The sequence below is a fragment of the Scardinius erythrophthalmus genome (genome assembly GCF_964197995.2).
Source record: "Scardinius erythrophthalmus genome assembly, chromosome: 16".
Lineage (NCBI taxonomy): Eukaryota > Metazoa > Chordata > Actinopteri > Cypriniformes > Leuciscidae > Scardinius > Scardinius erythrophthalmus.
Window position 1 is genome coordinate 11,791,622 of NC_138236.1, and position 18,015 is coordinate 11,809,636.

Genomic DNA, 18,015 nt, shown 5'->3' on the forward strand with positions numbered 1-18,015 from the left:
CGTGTATGCGAAGAAAGAAAGCCAAGGCAGAATGCCTTAAATTTCAGCTGACCTTTTGAGAAAGGCTGAAAGACATGGGAAGAAATGAGCACCGAGGCTATAAGAACAGGAGGAGCCTTAAAGACTTTAAGGAAGTGAGATGTGAGCACGACTACTTCTAAAATTGAAGTGGGAAGAGGACCTATTGAATTGATTCAACTATATTCAGCACTGCACCCCTTCACCTCTCTTTTTATTCTCAAACACGCCTTTGAAGCATTTTGATGTCAGAGGCGAACAAAGCCCAGCTGATGGGGTCAAATGGAGGAAAAAAAGATGCTCTTAAAAGTTCTGAGAAACAGGAAAACAAAAAAAAGGACAGTTCTGATTTCTGTGAATATGGTGCACTTTGGTGTTCCATGACTTTGTAAAAGTCATTAAATGTACAAACCCCATGCTTTTTTTGTTGTTGTGATACCTATTAGTAATAGAAAAACTAATAGGCTATCTAACACAATTAGCCTAGCCTGAAAAGCAGCTAAAGCACATTAAATATGTGTATCTCTCCATACAGAAATTTAAAGTGATTTTTGTTTTCTACGTTTTCATGTTTGGACAAAGTATTGTGTTGAGTGCATTCATCAAACTCAACCATTTAACCCTGTTACCCAAGTTATTGCTAGAAAAATGATCAAATCATTTTTTTTTTGTAACTACAAGGAAACATTTTTGGTCAACATTTGGTTAGCCCTTACTCTATTTCATTTCTAAGTTTTAAGTTGCAAATTAACTGGGTTGCAAAAATTTCAAACCTGATATAAAGTGAATGAACAATAAAACATCTCATATAATATTTAGTTTGATTTCCTGGGGGGTAACACATTTTTTTAAAGATTAAGAACCTCTTTTTCACGGACTATGCTCTACCTTATTCATGCAAAGTGGCAAGTGCCGTTACCCCAGGTCTGTCCCTGCTTCTCTGACTTTATATCTCTTCTTTTCTGTTTCTAATAACTTTCTTGTTTTCCATTCCACCTTTATCTGCCCTCCCTTCCTGTTTTTGTCTCTCATTCCTCTGACTGTTTCAGGCCTCAACTTTTGAGTTCTCTAACTTTTTTGTGATTGCATCTTTCAGCCTTTCTCTCGTCCACCTCAACGCTGTCCTTGGTCCTTTCTTGACTCGCTCTCTCTCCTGTTTTCTCCGAGATAGTATCTCGGTTAGCTGGCGAGTGGCTGTTTTCCTGCGCTGCACCGTTTGAATGACGATGGGCTCAATCACTTCAAATCTTGTTATGTATGTTCCTGTGCCCTTGGGAAGGGTTAGCAGCGAATGGATGGGACTTTATCAGATTTCACCAGCCTTGGAGGCATAATTCACCAAAGGTCACCTTATGTTTGATATTTCTAGTTTATGTGAACAGTATGTCTGTGCCGGTGTGTAACGGTGGCTTCACGATGAGGTGAGTAGTCAAAGGTTAACCTGTGACGCTTTCAGTGTAAATATCAAAATGGCAAGAGGGACGTCTGACCTTATTGAACGGTTCAGCAGGAGGTTCTTTGCTCTTCCTGACGAGTTCACATCAAAAAATGCCCTAAAAGTACACAAAGCTTTGTTTTGGTACCTTAGTGCTTTTTCAGCCTTGGTTCGTTTATATATTTTTCCTTTGCCGTGTGTATTGTTTGTTATGTCTGACATTGCATCTTTCATCATTCCAGTGCTAATGGAATTCACACAATCCATTTTGCAAAAAAGAAAAAGGTTGAAGGAGAAAAATAGACATTGAAGGTTAGAAGTTCACATCGTTCATAATGGAAAAAGAAGACAATGCTCTCTTAGACTTGACGCTGACTGACAGTGATTAGGGTGACTCGGTTTTACACAGAATAATTGCTAACCTGGAGTCATGCTAGGTAATAAAACTTTGGGTCATTTTCAAGGATATCATTGAATATGTATGATCTCTAATGCATGGAATGATATATGATGTCTGTCTCTAATACAACGAGGAGCTTGATCCATTACTGCTTACATTTCCCTAGACTTAGTTGAAACACAGTGGAAATGTTTTATGAATGCCACAAATTACTGTGAACCGTGGAATCGTCTTTACAAGAGTATTTTATTGACTGCTCTTGAGAGTAGCTTTGTAAACCCAATTAACCTTTGAACAATCACCAGAAACATTTTCTTTTCGGGCAATAAGACAGAATCAGTTTACTTAATTACTGACACCCTAAACATTTCTAACAGTAATCATTTTATAAATCAAATTATCTCAGTTCGAATGAGCTTTTCTTGTGTGTTCAGCCTCGGTCGTCACCTTTATTTTAGCACCTGATATTGACAGTTAACAGGATCGAGTTTTTGGACGAATTAACTCAACAACTTTAATAGACTCAAAGTGAGGACAAAAACCTAATCATAAGGTGTTTGTAAGACCTGTTGTTATCAGAAAGTTTCTTCAGAGAAAAGTTCTCTAAAAATGTACTGGTTTAAAAAGATATGCGCTTTCACTGAACTAATGAATCAACGTGTTACACGCACTTATGGATCTGTAATGAAACTATACAGGAGGTTAGAGGCTGCTGATAGAGGCTGTAAGGACACAATTCTGGGAACAAAAAGCATCTTTTTGCCTTTACAGCCATTTAAAAGTCTGACAGATATTTTTGGGATTTTTTTTACATTTTTATTGTGAGTCTGTGAGTGACATAGGCCTATACAGTGTACAATTGTATTGCACTGGAATATACATAAACATACACTTATCACACCATTTCCAAAATTCTAGCTTCACATTTCTTCTTTATGCCCCTGGTACACTTGTAAGTGCCTTGCATATTTTTTTTGTGCTGTTTTTACAAACTGAGGGACAAGCCAAAATAATTTTCTGTGCCACAGATGCTGTCGATAAAGCTCGTAATTATCCCGACAAAAATCCTTTAATGCTCACGGTTTAAGGGAAATTAAATATTGAATAATCAACATTTTAGTCCTCTGGGAGAAATTGTGGCAGGCGCCCTGGCTTTCTGAGGTTTCAGGCTGCCTCTGAGAGATTGGATTCTGATCTGAAAGCAGGAGAAGATGGCGAGAAGCAAAATGTCAGCACCAATATATTGTGCTTTGCCCCACTCCCACCTGTGAGAAAGAGACGGACAGGGTGCCAGCGCACTCAGATGGGTTCTGGGGCCTCTGGCTGAGATATATGGTCAGCTCTGTTGTTTGGGTTCAGATTCAATATGATATGACGAAGCACAGACACTCTGCTGTGAATTCAATCAGCGCCTCCTTGAGAGAGTTCTGGAGTGTGCTCTCAAATGTCGCCATGTGTTTTCCACTGTTTTAGTGGAAGCTTTTTTGAATGTGCTGGTTGCACTATAATAAAGCAATATGAATACATCTATTTGGCTGTCTGGTTCTGTCTGTTCAATCAGTACATCTCTTAAAATATCACATTATCTATAAATGTATTCATGTACATTTCTGTTTTGGTTCAGATGCAGAAATGATTTAGAAGATTATGATAGCCAGACATTATATTCACTATCTTTGTATTGGTGGTGGGGATTTTTATGCCAGTAGGTGGCAGCAAGTAAATGTCTTTATGAGCGAGTCATTGAATCATTTATTTAAATGATTCATTCAAATACATAGATTAATTCAGGAGCGAATTGTTTTTGAAAATATTTTAAAGAAGTAACTAGATAAGGCAGTTTGGGGTGTGAGTGTGTGCACTGCAGTGTACGTTGTAGAACAAAACGTCAAAGAATCGTCAAGCTGTGTTCACCACAGGCTTTATTTGACTCATAAATTTGATAAACTCCATTATAAAACACCATGGAAAAACTTCAAAGGACCCAGCGGCGAATTAGACTTCTGGGGTCTGACGTCAAAATATTTATATTCACAATAGAACGGTGGCATATAAAAAGAAGTGCTGGGCAACGATTGATTACATTATGTGTGTGGACTGTGTATAATTATTTTGTATATATAACATGCATGTATATATTTAAGAAATATTTGCATATATATACTGAATATATAATTAAACATTTATATTATACTGTATATAAATATGCTATATATAAATAACACATTTTTCTTAAATGTATACATGCATGTGTCTGTATACAAAATAATTATACACAGTACACACACATATTATGTAAACACAAACTTTTATTTTGGATGCAATTAATTGCGATCAATCGTTGCCCAGCACTCATATAAAATGATGCTATACTAGGCTATATCTACTAGATAAAAAGCTCTAATAGTATTTGCTTCTAGTGTTGGACTTATATCTGGATGTTGGACTTATATATGGATTTTTTTCATCCTTAATATATCAATTTGTCCATATACAGTGAGGAAAATAAGTATTTGAACACCCTGCTATTTTGCAAGTTCTCCCACTTAGAAATCATGGAGGGGTCTGAAATTGTCATCGTAGGTGCATGTCAACTGTGAGATACATAATCTAAAAAAAAAATCCAGAAATCACAATATATGATTTTTTAACTATTTATTTGTATGATACAGCTGCAAATAAGTATTTGAACACCTGAGAAAATCAATGTTAATATTTGGTACAGTAGCCTTTGTTTGCAATTTTAGAGGTCAAACGTTTCCTGTAGTTTTTCACCAGGTTTGCACACACTGCAGGAGGGATTTTGGCCCACTCCTCCACACAGATCTTCTCTAGATCAGTCAGGTTTCTGGGCTGTCGCTGAGAAACACAGAGTTTGAGCTCCCTCCAAAGATTCTCTATTGGGTTTACAGAGCCACTCCTTGGTTATCCTGGCTGTGTGCTTCGGGTCATTGTCATGTTGGAAGACCCAGTTCAAATACTTATTTTCCTCACTGTATCTGTCCATCTAGTTTATTAATTTGGCAGCAATTTAGCTACATCAGTATTGAGAGCTTTAATTAGCCATTTCATCAAAGTCAACAGCTTTACCTTCATGGGCTTGAGAAAATCAACAGTACCTCATAAACGTTATAATTCCTTGCTTTCAGTGACTCTTAACAGCTCCTCTGTGGGTTGAGGTGCATGTTTAATACAGCTAAATCACTCTTTATCTGTAGATTTAGCGGTGTTCCCTCCTTTTCCATCCTTCGTTTCTTCCCTGTGATGTGCTCTTCAGATGTCTCTAGAGTGCAATATGAAGAAGCCTTGAGAAATCTAATTAACCAGAATGCCTTGAGAGAGCAGGGCTTTTCACACACATGTACACCCAGACATGCATAAATCAAGGGATGTCCTAGGTGCTTTGGCGAGGGCCTGGTCCCAGAGCCATTAGTTATTAGTTATGATCCTTTTTTTAAAGTGTGTGTACATGTGATTTTCAGACTTGAACATGTTGTGGTAAATTCTGCTTGAAATATGTGCTTATACTTATACTTGATGATTTATTTAATACAATGGCATTCATACATTTTTATGTACAGTAAGGCTTACATTCAAATAGTTTTGAATGTAAAAACTATTACATTCTTTTTGCGGCCAGTATACATTTAAAAAGTTGTTATTATTCAGTACATGATTGAAGAAAGTGTCCCCAACACAATGCCAGGTTTTGCCCACTGACTAGCTGATTTCTGCCTGTCATTTCAACTTGAATGTAAAGTGTCTTTCTTTGCTAGGTACTGTAATTCATAGCTGTTCACCTTCAGCTTAGGAAAATGAGGTTGTCTTTTAATCAAGGTTTTGCTCTGTCAGACCATATAAAAACTCATTTGATACCAAGGCAACAAGGACAGTCTGGTCCGGTCTCGTATTTTTCATGTGAATCAACAGAAAGACCTTGGGATTGAGTGATGGTTGAAAAAACGGAAAAACCATGGTTAGAAGTTCTTCCTCGTGTGCATGTATATGAATGGTTCATATGTAATTATTCACTCAGCCTCAATTTGCAAATGGAGCTCCTAACCCCAACGTCCCACTGTCCTCTGATTAATAACAAGCAGGCCGAATGTTGTTTTATGTGCTTGCATGTGAGATTGTGCACAATTAAGGACGTTTGACTATATAAATCTTATATTTTTGACTAGACTAGATTTGACTAGACGTTTGACTCGATAATAAATCTTGAGACTTTAAACTTCTTTAAACCTTTTAAGTACATTACATGTTCTTATAATGGACTTATTTATGTATACATTAAGTAAGGGTTAATGCCCGACGAGGTGTCCATTATGTTCATTTATACCATGGTCTGGGTGAATACTCGATTCTGATTGGCTGCAGGGTGTCCGTTAACAAGTATCTTGAGGCCACGAGTTAGTATCTTGAGGCCACGAGATACTATCTTGAGGCCACGAGATACTAGGGAACCATCCTAGGGAACAGAAAAGTTCCCCTAATTGAAGAGTCATATACAGTATGTATATATACAGTATTTGTGCCTGTTGCTATACCAACACCTCACAAATTTCTGTCTTTGTACAGAGAAATTTTGCATTTGTCACACTCCGCAGAGACAGAGAGCCTCGAGGCTAAAAAGAGCATGAAAGACATTTTAGTATTCCGTGCTGTCTGCTGTGTGTTGTCTCTCTCTCTGTGTGCTCTGTATTGAGAGAGTAATGCCAAAATTGTCATCCTTTGTGAACTCACTGAAGGGAGAGATAGTCTGCCGAAAGAGACAAATAGACAAACAAGAGCTTTTGAAAAGTAGGAATGGGAAAACTACACAGAAGTTTCTGAGTAGGCTGTAATACAGCAGATATGCTCCGCAGAGAAGCTGGATATTTATTTCCCCCTCAATTTCTTTTATTCTCTCTGAGCTTAGTATATATGTGCCTGTTTCTTTAAGCTGGCACACTCTAATATGCACTAAAGCTCTCCACAAATGTTTGTAGCCACACAAAGATATGAAATGTTTTCTTATTCACAGAAAATATTTCATGTTCTTGCTGTTTTATACTATATTTTATTACCAAAACCCAAAGTGACTATGTATGTTAAACAAATAGTTAAAAATAAAATCTGTCATAATTTACTCACCCTCAAGTCAGTCCAAACCCGTATGACCTTTTTTCCATATTTCTTAAACATGAAAGAAGCATTTCTGAAAGAAGCATTATTTCCAATATAACGAGAGTATACAGTGGATGTTAACCTCCACAAAGGATAAAACGCAACATAAATGTATCATAAAACAGGTTCATATGACCCGTGCGCTATAGGCTATTCCATGCCTTGTGAAGTGATATGATTGCTTTGTGTGAGGAACCATATTAAATTTAGGACTATTTCTTTTAATAGTTGATATTTGAGTGTGTTTGTTTATATGTGATGGCTCTGACCTTTGGCTGATTCTTCCTTCTTGCTGTGTTGTCTTCCTCCTCAAGGCTCCTACATGATGGTCAACTCCTCCCAGCATGCAGCGGGGCAGAGGGCTCAGCTTCTGCTGCAGACACTAAGCGAAAACGACACGCACTGCGTGCAGTTCAGCTACTTCCTGTACAGCAGAGACGGCCACAGCCCGGGGGCGCTGCGGGTTTATGTGCGGGTCAACGGTGGGCCGCTTGGCATTCCCGTATGGAATGTCTCTGGCTCACGTGGACGGCAGTGGCACCAGGTGGAACTGGCAGTCAGCACTTTCTGGCCAAATGAGTACCAGGTGAGCAACATTATGGTTTAGTGACTGTCTTTTATGGTTGGTTACTCTTTCAAAAGAAAAAGAAAGTTATTCTTTCTGTCTGACATTGATTGATGTCGCATGCAGTATATTTATGGATGTGTTTAAATGCTTAATTCACAAAATGGAGGATGTTTTTGGTCACTAGATGAGGGTAATGGGACTCTCCAAAGATACTTTTAAGAATTTGTGTAAATACCATGCCCACTATCAAAGTATCAAAGTAACATGGTAATCCTACTGGAAACTGAAGCTGGTCCTAGCTAGTCTAAACTGGTCAATAGCTATTCCAGGAGAGTCATTAGAAAATACAATTTGGTCTTCAGTTGGTCTAAAATGCTCATTAGATGGTACAAACTAGTCATGAGCTGATCTAAACTAGTCATTATCTGTCCAAGAGATTCATTAGTAGGTCCAAGTTGTCCAAATGAGGTCTAAGATGATCATTAATTGGTACAAACAGCTCATTAGCTAGTCTAAACTGGTTATTAGCTGGTCCAAGTGAGTTGTTAGTTGGTCTAAGGGGCTGTTTACACGACACCATTTTCAACTAAAACGTAAAACTTTTTATGTGTTTTGGCCATTCATTTACATGACAACGGCGTTTTGGGTGCAAAGTTTGCAAAGTTTTGAAAACGGGTTTCAAAATGCAAGTTTCTGAAAACGGTCTCCGTGTAAACAACAAAAACGCGAATCTCTGAAGACGATGACGTCATGCACGTGCGTATTATACTACTGTTTCATCGCCATCTAATGGCCTGGCAGCAGAATACAGGGATTTTAGTCGTTTTCACGGATTCGTGTGAATGGGATCGTTTTGACAATGGTGTCGTCTGTACGCAGAAAACTCAAAGGAAAAACTTCTCAGTTTTAAGCATATCGTTGTCGTGTAAACGGACCCTGAGTTAGTCATCAGTTGGTCTAAGTCTAAGATGCTCATTAGTTGGTACAAACTGCTCATTAGCTTAGTCTTTGATGGTCATTAGTTAGTTGGTTAAACCTGGTCATTAGCTAGTGCAAACTAGCAAACCATCTTGAACCAGTTTAAGATGGTCAAAATGTTTATTATTATTATTTATTTTATTTTTTTTTAACATGCTGGCTGGTCAACAAGCTAATGTCCAGTTTAAAACCAGCTAGAAACCAGCTATCACGTTCTAAAACATTTCAGAAATGTCGGATTCTTAGCTAATTTGCCATGTTTGCCTTGAAACTGTAGAGTATGCCACAAATGAACAATATGACTGACAGCGGTTGTAATCTCAATGGCAGACCTTGTAAACAGTTTTTTGACTATGTGCCCTTAAAGTTGCTTTGACACAAAGATATTATATCAGAGCTCGACCAACTGTAGCATACACAGACATCGATTATCCTCACAAAGAGGCATTACACAACCAGTGATGGAGCTACTGTCTTATTAGTCATGCCCTTTGCACTGTTTAATTAGCATTGATCTCGGCATGAATTTAGGTTAGTGCTGTAGGGCTTGGACAAGCCCACAATATAGACCAAGTCAATAGTGTTGACACGTCTTAGTCAACTAGTAACCTAATTTCCTTACTGTACCGTTACGTACGAGACACAATCTACCATCATTGCTTATGAAATGACAGCTCATTCACGTCCCCCAAGCCGATCGATTGGTGTCAATGGTCGGTCTGCAATTGAGCAGACGCAGGGGGCTTCATCCATAAATTCAATTTCTCCTTTCTGCAAACTCTGCGCAGCTGTCAGAAAGCAATTATGTTGAGTAGTGTTTGCTTTATCGTGAACTGTCAATCTCTCCAACCTAATTAACTTTCACATGCCAGTGAAAAGATGTGGCCTTCATGTGTAAATAATAGTCCTCCCGCCAGTCAACAAGATGTGAAGGTGGAGGGGACATGACAATAGGTGGAATTTGTTGTTTGTGTGTGCCTACACAGTCAATTTGGTGTCGCTTCGAATTTTGCTGAGTGCAAACATGAAGAAAACCTATTTTCACCCTAAACCAAGGAATTCTGCTGGCTAGCATGAGCCCACTAGCCCTTGGTATTGGATGGTAGAATGCGGTTCATAAAGCATCTTCACTGACGGCTTTTAAAATAAGCTGTGTATGATAGTGCAATACATTTTTGTAAGCAACATACATGTCGCTAATAATTACCTTTTTAGTGACGCACTGAAATTCTGGCAACCAAAAACATTCAACAGATCAAACAGAAAAATCAAATTTTTGGTCTCGGCTGAAATAGTTTTGGAGAGCTGAAATCATTGACCAAAACAGTGGCTAAATCCGAAATCGCCCCCTATACCCTTATTTGTAGTGGTGTCCGTATCCATAGTGAACATTATCGAGTGCATTCATTCTATCCCACATTGCACTGCAATAACGAGTGTACAAGTGATGTACGCTCAACAGCTGTCCGTATTCACTCACTCGTTTTCATTCACTCCTTCAAGTGAACTGTATTTTTGGACTAACGTTGGGAATAGTGATTTGGGGTAGGGGGTGATTTTCGGATTTCACCATCTATTTTGTGCACATAACATGGATAAGCTGGAATTAAGGAAATGTGATTTCCTCCCCAAAATGCTAGAGTATTGATATTTAAAATTTCTGAAATAGGGAGGTGGCTTGTTGCCAAAAATCTTTACAATGACTGGCTTAAATTATCACCTGAGAACACAACACTCTGAACAGTTTACCGACTTGCCCAATTACCCAAACTCAAAGAAAGAAAGAAAGCGTAAATTTCGGATTTGGTTGAAAGTTTAAGGTAGCCTGGTTCTACCAGACTCTCGTACATTTCATTTGTACAGAGAGTCTGGCCTCTCTCCATTGACAAGCGTTAACTTCCTTGTAGGCGGGTATTCTGTCGAAGTTTAAAACTATTGGATCTGCCCAGAGTCACTCTGGATCTGCCATAACCAATCGCTAACATTTGGTCGTGACGTATGTCAACTCAAACTAGCGCACAATCTCAACGTCATCGTTCTCAGCCACTCCCTCTGTTCGCTGATTGGTCCTACAAAAAATTGATTTCTGGAAACCTAAGAATATACAGCAGTCCCAGACGTAGTACTGAAGGAAAATGAAATTGAGCGGAAGTACGTAGGAGGGCGGAGCCAGGCTAAGTTTAAGGTGCATTACTACTACTTTTTTTTTTCTCTTAAAGTCAACATCACAGCTTATGATTGTTGCCAATGTCTCTGCATGTTTTTTTTGTTGTTTTTCAATAGCCAATGATTTTGTAATGCCCATTCAAAAACATCACGTTTTTTGTGATTATCATCTTCAAGATAATTAGAATAGCATTTTTGGTTATACTTGTAGCAGGTAGCTAGAAGGCTAATCAGTTAGTGGTATGCTAATCTAGCAGGCTAAATCTAGCAGTCAGCTCACCAAAGCTAGCTGAAAATGTTTATTTGACCTTTCCGCTATGTGTTATGTGACAATTTAAAATAAGAGGGAATGGGAATGTTAACAGATAGCTTTCTCCAGGTGTTATAGACCTCCTAATGTATCGCTAATGATACACAGTAAAACACTGTTACTCTAATAACAGCACGGAGGTTTTGTCTTTTGTCATTAACAGTGAAAGAGTTTGAATGCAGAGTGTCGTAGACATCTTGCTTCTGTATTTTAGAACCAGTGGCTGAACGACTGCCATAATAGTTTCTGCATTTGATGAGGTGATGAGCTTTCTCTTTTTCACTCAACGGGGTGTCAGCACACTAAATCACATTTTGGGCCTGGAAGATGGAAGACTGTCCTGATCAAGGGTAAAACCAGAGCTGTGCCACAGTCCCAGCGGGTGACACATTAAGGCTAGTTTGCTAAAACTGAGCCAACAAGAGAGATCATTTAAAGCTCAATTCTTGCATTTGTTATATTTTGAGACCATTCAGGCGATCTTTCATTCAACCCCTTAGCAGATGCCCGTAATTAAATTCTCTCTGTTTATGTGTACTTAGTTGCTTTGCATTTGTCTTTTGTCTTTATCTCTGCCTTTCCTTTGCACTTCCTGCTGACTCTGTTTAGCTTTTTCTGTAGTTTCTGTTTTGTGCCTTCTACTGTTGTTTTTGGCAGCCTGTTTTAATTTTAGTTTTAGTCTAGTCTTTGTGTGAAGCTGTCATTTTAGTTTTTATTAGTTTTAGTCACTTTCATGCTCTTTTTAGTCTAGTCAAGTTTCAGTCGACTAAAAGTCTGAGCATTTTAGTCAGAATTATCCATAACTTTTAGTCTACGAAAACTAAGGACGTTTAGTTTAGTTTTAGTCAATGAAAATGGTATTTTAGTCTCTTTTTAGTTATGCAATTCTATTTAACCCAGCCAATATAGTATAAGTACCTAGTAGTATAGACGAAACCCAAAATTTTCTTTTAGCCACACCCATTTCAAACAAGGTTATCTTATTATATTATTTTTACATTATAGACTCAAGAATACATTCATTCCAGACACAGAAGACGCTATGATTTGAATTTACAACATATTTATTTTACAGTTTTTTCCAAATGCCGTTTCTTCTTTTTCTTCCAAAGATGAAGAGTGGTTCTTTATGGAGCTTGACATCCCCAGGTCTCTATGAACTGTTTTTGTTGGGCAAGATTCAAAAGATTATACTATTGTTTCACAGTAAAAAAAAAAAAAAAAAAAAAAAAGAGCACACTGGTTTGGAAATAAGGGTGAATTAATGATTGGATTTTTTGTTTTGCGATTAACTATTTCTTTAAACTGAAGAGTGTGTGAAACATTGTTTATCACTTTAAGCCAGGCATTTTTTCCCCCCAAGTCTGAGTGCATAACAAGGGTAAATGGAGCTGTGTGTCCATCTCTCTGTCACCCTGGTCTTTTTCCTGGAACATGGAGTCAAACCCATGAACTCTGTTAATTTGCCTTGAGGATGTGCTTAGACCTTTCCTATCAGACTCTTTTGTGGATTCTTGTCCGCTTACTGTGACTGGCTTTTCTATATTCAAAAGCGAGAATAAAACATGAAGTTGGTCCTCTAATAAGTCTTTGGCTAGTAATGTCTTTTAAAACCCTTTCAGCCTTGATGGCAGCCAAAATTGCCCAACAATTGCCTCGTGACTCATCACAAATAAGAATGAGTACATCAGAAAAACGAGTACATCAGAAAAAGAAAAGAAAAAACATTGTCTACAGTCATAAAGTAATACATAATGAATAAAGGCAGAAGTATCAGCGTTAAGGGCAGCATAGTGACATTGTACATTTGTGTTTCAGCCAGTAAACAAAAATAAAAAACCTCACTTGAAAGCTTCTAGGAAGAGTTCTCCAAGGACAAAATGGCTTTTATCTATGATGTTTAAATATTATCCAGTGTTTGTATCAATAGCCTGTCTGGCTCATCTAGGAGTGATTGCTCAAGTTGAAGAGGTCCACTTCTTTTGAGAACATGAGGACTTTGCTTTCACAGAAAGAAGTGAGTGCTAAGAGATCAGATAACCCATACAACACTGTGATTTCCAAAAGCTAAAATCAGTAAACTGATTATTTTCTTGGAAATTAAATCCTTTGTTCACATAACAAGGCCACCCAGAAGGAGCTTGGAAGGAGCTAATAGCCTGTTTGTTCGACTCTTGTCTTGCTTTATAATTAAGGGTTTCACACTAACTGTTTATTTCCTCATAACTGGAATGGATGGATTTTAGCCCATAATAGATTTCTGATAAACAAGCCCACAGGTTGATTAATTTGACAATATGTTGTCCACATTGGTTGCTTCTTGCCTAAATTAAAATGTATTTTCTATTATGAATAAAGGAAACATAGTGTTGTGTGCCATTCAGAATTTAACTGACAATTCCAATTTCTGAATTAAGGTAAATTACATTTACAGTGTAACTCTGCCGCTTTTCACACTGCTTTTTATTGTTATAGTTTCGGTAGTAAATGTAAATGAACAATGTTTAATTGTTCTCCGTGTTACCTGGACCAAGAAATTCAGGTTCATTTGTCAGCAAAAGTTTGCCGGATTACTCATTTTCTTAAAAAAAACCCCTACAGATTATACTTTTTTGTATCGCCACCCATGGACAGTTGGATCAACAGAGGGTTATTAACAAAACAGTTATGGTGAGTAGGTTTATTGCTAAAAATTGTATTGTACTTTGTCTACTCTTTAAACAGAATTATGGTAAAAATGAAAACTTTGGCAACAGCTTTCTTACCTGTACACGACAGGTGGGGGTTGGGCGGAACTGACTGTTTCTTTCAGTTTTCCCCTCTGTTTGGCCTAAAACACTGTTCGTGATCATCTAGTTTGAAATGTGTACTACAAACACAGAGTTTTTTCTAAATTTTCCATTGTAGCGTTCTCTCCATATTTACGGTTCTTTGCAGCCTTTATCCATTGCCTACAACGCGTTGGATCCTTCACTGGATCCTTCACCAAAAGTAACTCACCCCTGCTGCTTAACGTTTACTCTTTGAATTGAAATGGTCAACACTATTAAGACTAAAAGTTTGCTAAGAAGTATTTCCTATTAAAGCAAGTTATTTTTTGACTCTGCTAAGCGTATCCATAGCAGACTGGCGGGAGTGTCCTTGGATGGCAACATGCCCAGTGCATTATGGGTGTCGAAGTTTTCCGACCTATTTGGCAAAAGGGAAGACAACAATTTTTTTTCTCTGTTTACTCTAGTCATGTAGCACCGATTTAAATTTTTTAGCTAAAAACAAGAAGATTTTTTGGTGTTTGACAATTTATGATGTTGTTGAGCAAAACAAAAATCTTTTCTGACTCTTGGTTAATTGTTTTGATAGTATTGAACTATGTCAGTTGAGAAATGTCTAATTATCATAAATCATAAAATAAAGATCTGTCAGACTAATTTAAGTTCCTGCTAAGCTCTAAGTACTAAGTTCCTGCGTTCTGCATTTGATTCTGTGTCTTTTACGAGCTTCGTACAGCGTAACAATGGGCTGTCTATTCCTATACATGTAAAATGAGACTGCGGCCTGTCTCTCATGATATGATGGGCCCCCACGTTTATGTGTCACGAGATACCATATTTCCTGCTGTCTGTCGTGTTTGAACATCAATAGAGAGAAAGGAATGGAATGAAGGAAAATTGAATTGACAGAGATGGGGAGAGATTGGGATGAAGAGCAGAATGGAAATGGGTAGGGATCACCTTGAGTTTGAAATATTCGAGTTGAAATCTCCCCTGTCTGCCATGCTCGCTCATGTATTTCTGCTGTTATTGGTGAAGGTGTAATAGATAGTGGGAACTTGTTATCAAATATTAAATATGTTATCGGGCCTGCCAGGACTGCCAAAAAGAATCTAGCTTCAGCCCATCCGCACCTTTCTGTCTGTCTGTCTGTCTGTCTCTCTCTCTCTCTCTCTCTCTCTCTCTCTCTCTCTCTCTCTCTCTCTCTCTCTCTCTCTCTCTCTCTCTCTCTCTCTCTCTCTCTCTCTCTCTCTCTCTCTTACGGGCTTCCAATTGAATTCACATCACATCAACAAACGTGTCTGTGTATTTGTCTCTCCGCCACGTTAAACAACAAAGCCGAAGCTACGTAAGACTAATTGAACCTGACACATTCTTAAGAAAATGCACAAGAGTGTAAATAATACAAATTGATGGTGAGTAGAAGTAATAAATGTAAGACATAAGAGGACATTAGGTCAGATCCATTAATAATAATAATGTAGATGAATAAAATGCATTCCACCAGGATGGATTCATTGCATGAGCAGACAAGGTACAATGCATGCTTTCGAGTTTCATTATTTTAATATTTCCTTGTTTTAATCTGTTGACTGAAACCATGCCAAATAAAGGGAGTCTATAATACCTGGAGAAAGATATTTGTTTGTATTATCATCTTTGCTCTTAGCGGTTTAGAGTCATACACAGCTATTTTTATAAAAGGCCATCAGTGGAGAAAGATTCTGTCTGGATCCAGATGTTATAGTTACAACATCTAGTAGGGGCTAATTGGATCAAGCTAATCAGCCAAACCTTGACCCGTTGGTATGGATCATTCTGAGGAGAACATGTCCTTGTTAGAGAGCCTGGTTTGTTTGTGTCTGTCCTCCTTGATTGCGGTCCTACACGTCTATCTTTTCTCTTACTCTCTCTTTCTCTCTGATCTCCTCTTGTTCCTTCCCTCATCAGCCCCAACATTTTACTTTGTGCATTTTAACCTTTTCAACTGGTGCGTCAGCGTCTAGCTGTTTAAAATGTGTTTTAAAAGCTTAGAATGTGGATTTTAGAATGAAAATAGGCTATCTGACGTAACAAATTGTAACTACTGCAGTTTCAAGTCTGTTTCATAATTTAGGTAATAAGATCATAGTAATCTTAATAGGAACTGGTAGTTGTAATGAATAGTCATGCCATACTGTTGGAAAGCTCTCAGTTAGTAGACGTTTGCTCTTATGAGCACATATGTGTTACTGTAAATAAATAAATGATCAGTTACAATTATTGATTGTTATTCCACTGTTGGGAACAGTGTACTAGAATGTAATTATTGTAAATGCTTTCTATTACTTAGATTCAAACACTTTTCAACCAGATTGGTTATTTGTTCTTTAATAATAATAATAATAATGTTCTATAGAAATTGGGTCACACTTTAGATTAGGGTCCAATTCTCACTATTGACTAACTAAACTATGACTTTTACCTCAATAAACTCCTAATTACTGCTTATTAATAGTTAGTAAGGTAGTTGTTAAGTTTAGGCTTTGGGTAGGATTAAGGAATGTAGAATATGATCATTAATGAGCATTAATATGTGCTTATAAGTACTAATAAACAGTCAATATCCTAATCATATGCATGCTAATAAGCAACTAGTTAATAGTGAGAATTGGACCCTATTACCAGAAATTGTATTCATGTTTAATTTACAGAATATACATTTAATCAAATTAACTTTCATTTTATGTATAAAAATCAGTTTCAATTTTGATGGCATTATTGTAAAGTTATCTATAAACAAGATTTTTTTGTGTGTGTGTGCTTGACTATTTATGGTGCTGTTAAACAAACAAAAAATCTATTCTGACAGCTTGGTTAATTCTTTTGAAAGTCACTGTCAATTAGAGAATAAATGGGCATAATTAGTCATAATTAATTATTTATTCATTATTCTTTTCATAATGATATCATTAAAAATAGTGGTCATAATTTAAGAATAACATTTTTGGGGCATAATTGATTATACATCTATCTATGTATCTGTCATGTGTAGTTTTGTTTTCTGTGTTCTGTTCCTGTTTTGCCTGCATGTGTTCCTTTTGCTATAGTTGGTCTCAATGGTTTTTAATTGAGTTCTCACGTGCTCCTAGTTGTGTTAATTATCCCTGTATTTAAGCCCTGAGTTTCCTTTGTTCATAATGTCCGGTGTCGTCAATGCATGTTATTGTCTTTTCTTTATCTCCTGCGATCTCCTGAGTTTGCCGTTGTGGATTTATTGATTAAGGAGTGTTTTCTTCGCTGTGCGCTTCATTAATCCGATACATGGCAATCTTTCTACCTTGAAAAACCCACATGTGCCTCTTTTGATCTGATCCATTGCTGTCACTAGTCTTGCTTATAGAAGGACTATAGAGATGATAGTCTCCTAAGCAGAGTAAGAAAATATAGGGTTCAACTCATTCATGCATTGCCATACCCAGAAAGAGTCTTTTTTTATATTCATCATAAATCAAAGAGATTTGTTCCGTGAATAGTCTGCATGAGGGAAGTGTAGCCACTGATTAGAATAAATGTGATGCGGGTAGAGGATTTTAATGGCATAAGAATGCCTTAAAAAAAAAGAGTGTGATTTGGTCTTTTGTTTCGGAGTGCTGATGGCATGTCAGCAGCAGCACACCCGTGGAATAGTGAGGGAAATTCCAAAACACATTTCAGAGTAATCTCCCGTTGCATCATCCTGCAAGTCTGTTGTCAGTTTATTGTGGTTATATAGCAGTCCTTTCCAACAGGAGATTAAAGTTGTGTTACAGAGCCTGAGCCAGCACTGGCTGCATATTCTGCTGTCTGGAGTCACTTTCCTCCCCTCTTCCCGCAAAGCACGTAGTGTTTTTTAGATCCCAATCAGAGACTTCACATCCATCTTCACGTGTGTCGGCGCCGTTTGAGGTCAAGGATAGGTCGGGAGCATGAAATCATGCTGTTCCGTGATGAAATAAGAGGCTTCTGACAGCCTGGAATGTTCTGCTGACCAGGTAATGGGAGAAGTTGAACATGGAATGAAGCGCCGCCATGACAGCTCTGAGAGATACTGCTGTCAACTAGTGCAACGGCTGCAAAACATACATATCCCCTTTCACTGATAGCAACGCTCCTGGATATTCTACCCATTTTTGATGATTTTTTTGACAGGTTTCTTCAACTTTAGACATGTTTACATTA

At 37.7% G+C, this 18,015-nt stretch overlaps 1 protein-coding gene across 8 annotated transcripts in view; it reads left to right on the forward strand.

Moving 5' to 3' along the window:
* ptprub (protein tyrosine phosphatase receptor type Ub) overlaps positions 1–18,015 on the forward strand; it is a 214,193-nt gene that overhangs the window by 101,266 nt on the left and 94,912 nt on the right. For all 8 annotated transcript variants that reach the window (XM_081389782.1, XM_081389784.1, XM_081389785.1 and 5 more), the window contains exon 3: positions 7,337–7,608. In XM_081389782.1, coding sequence (XP_081245908.1) covers positions 7,337–7,608 — 272 coding nt within the window. The remainder of the gene's footprint in view (positions 1–7,336; positions 7,609–18,015) is intronic.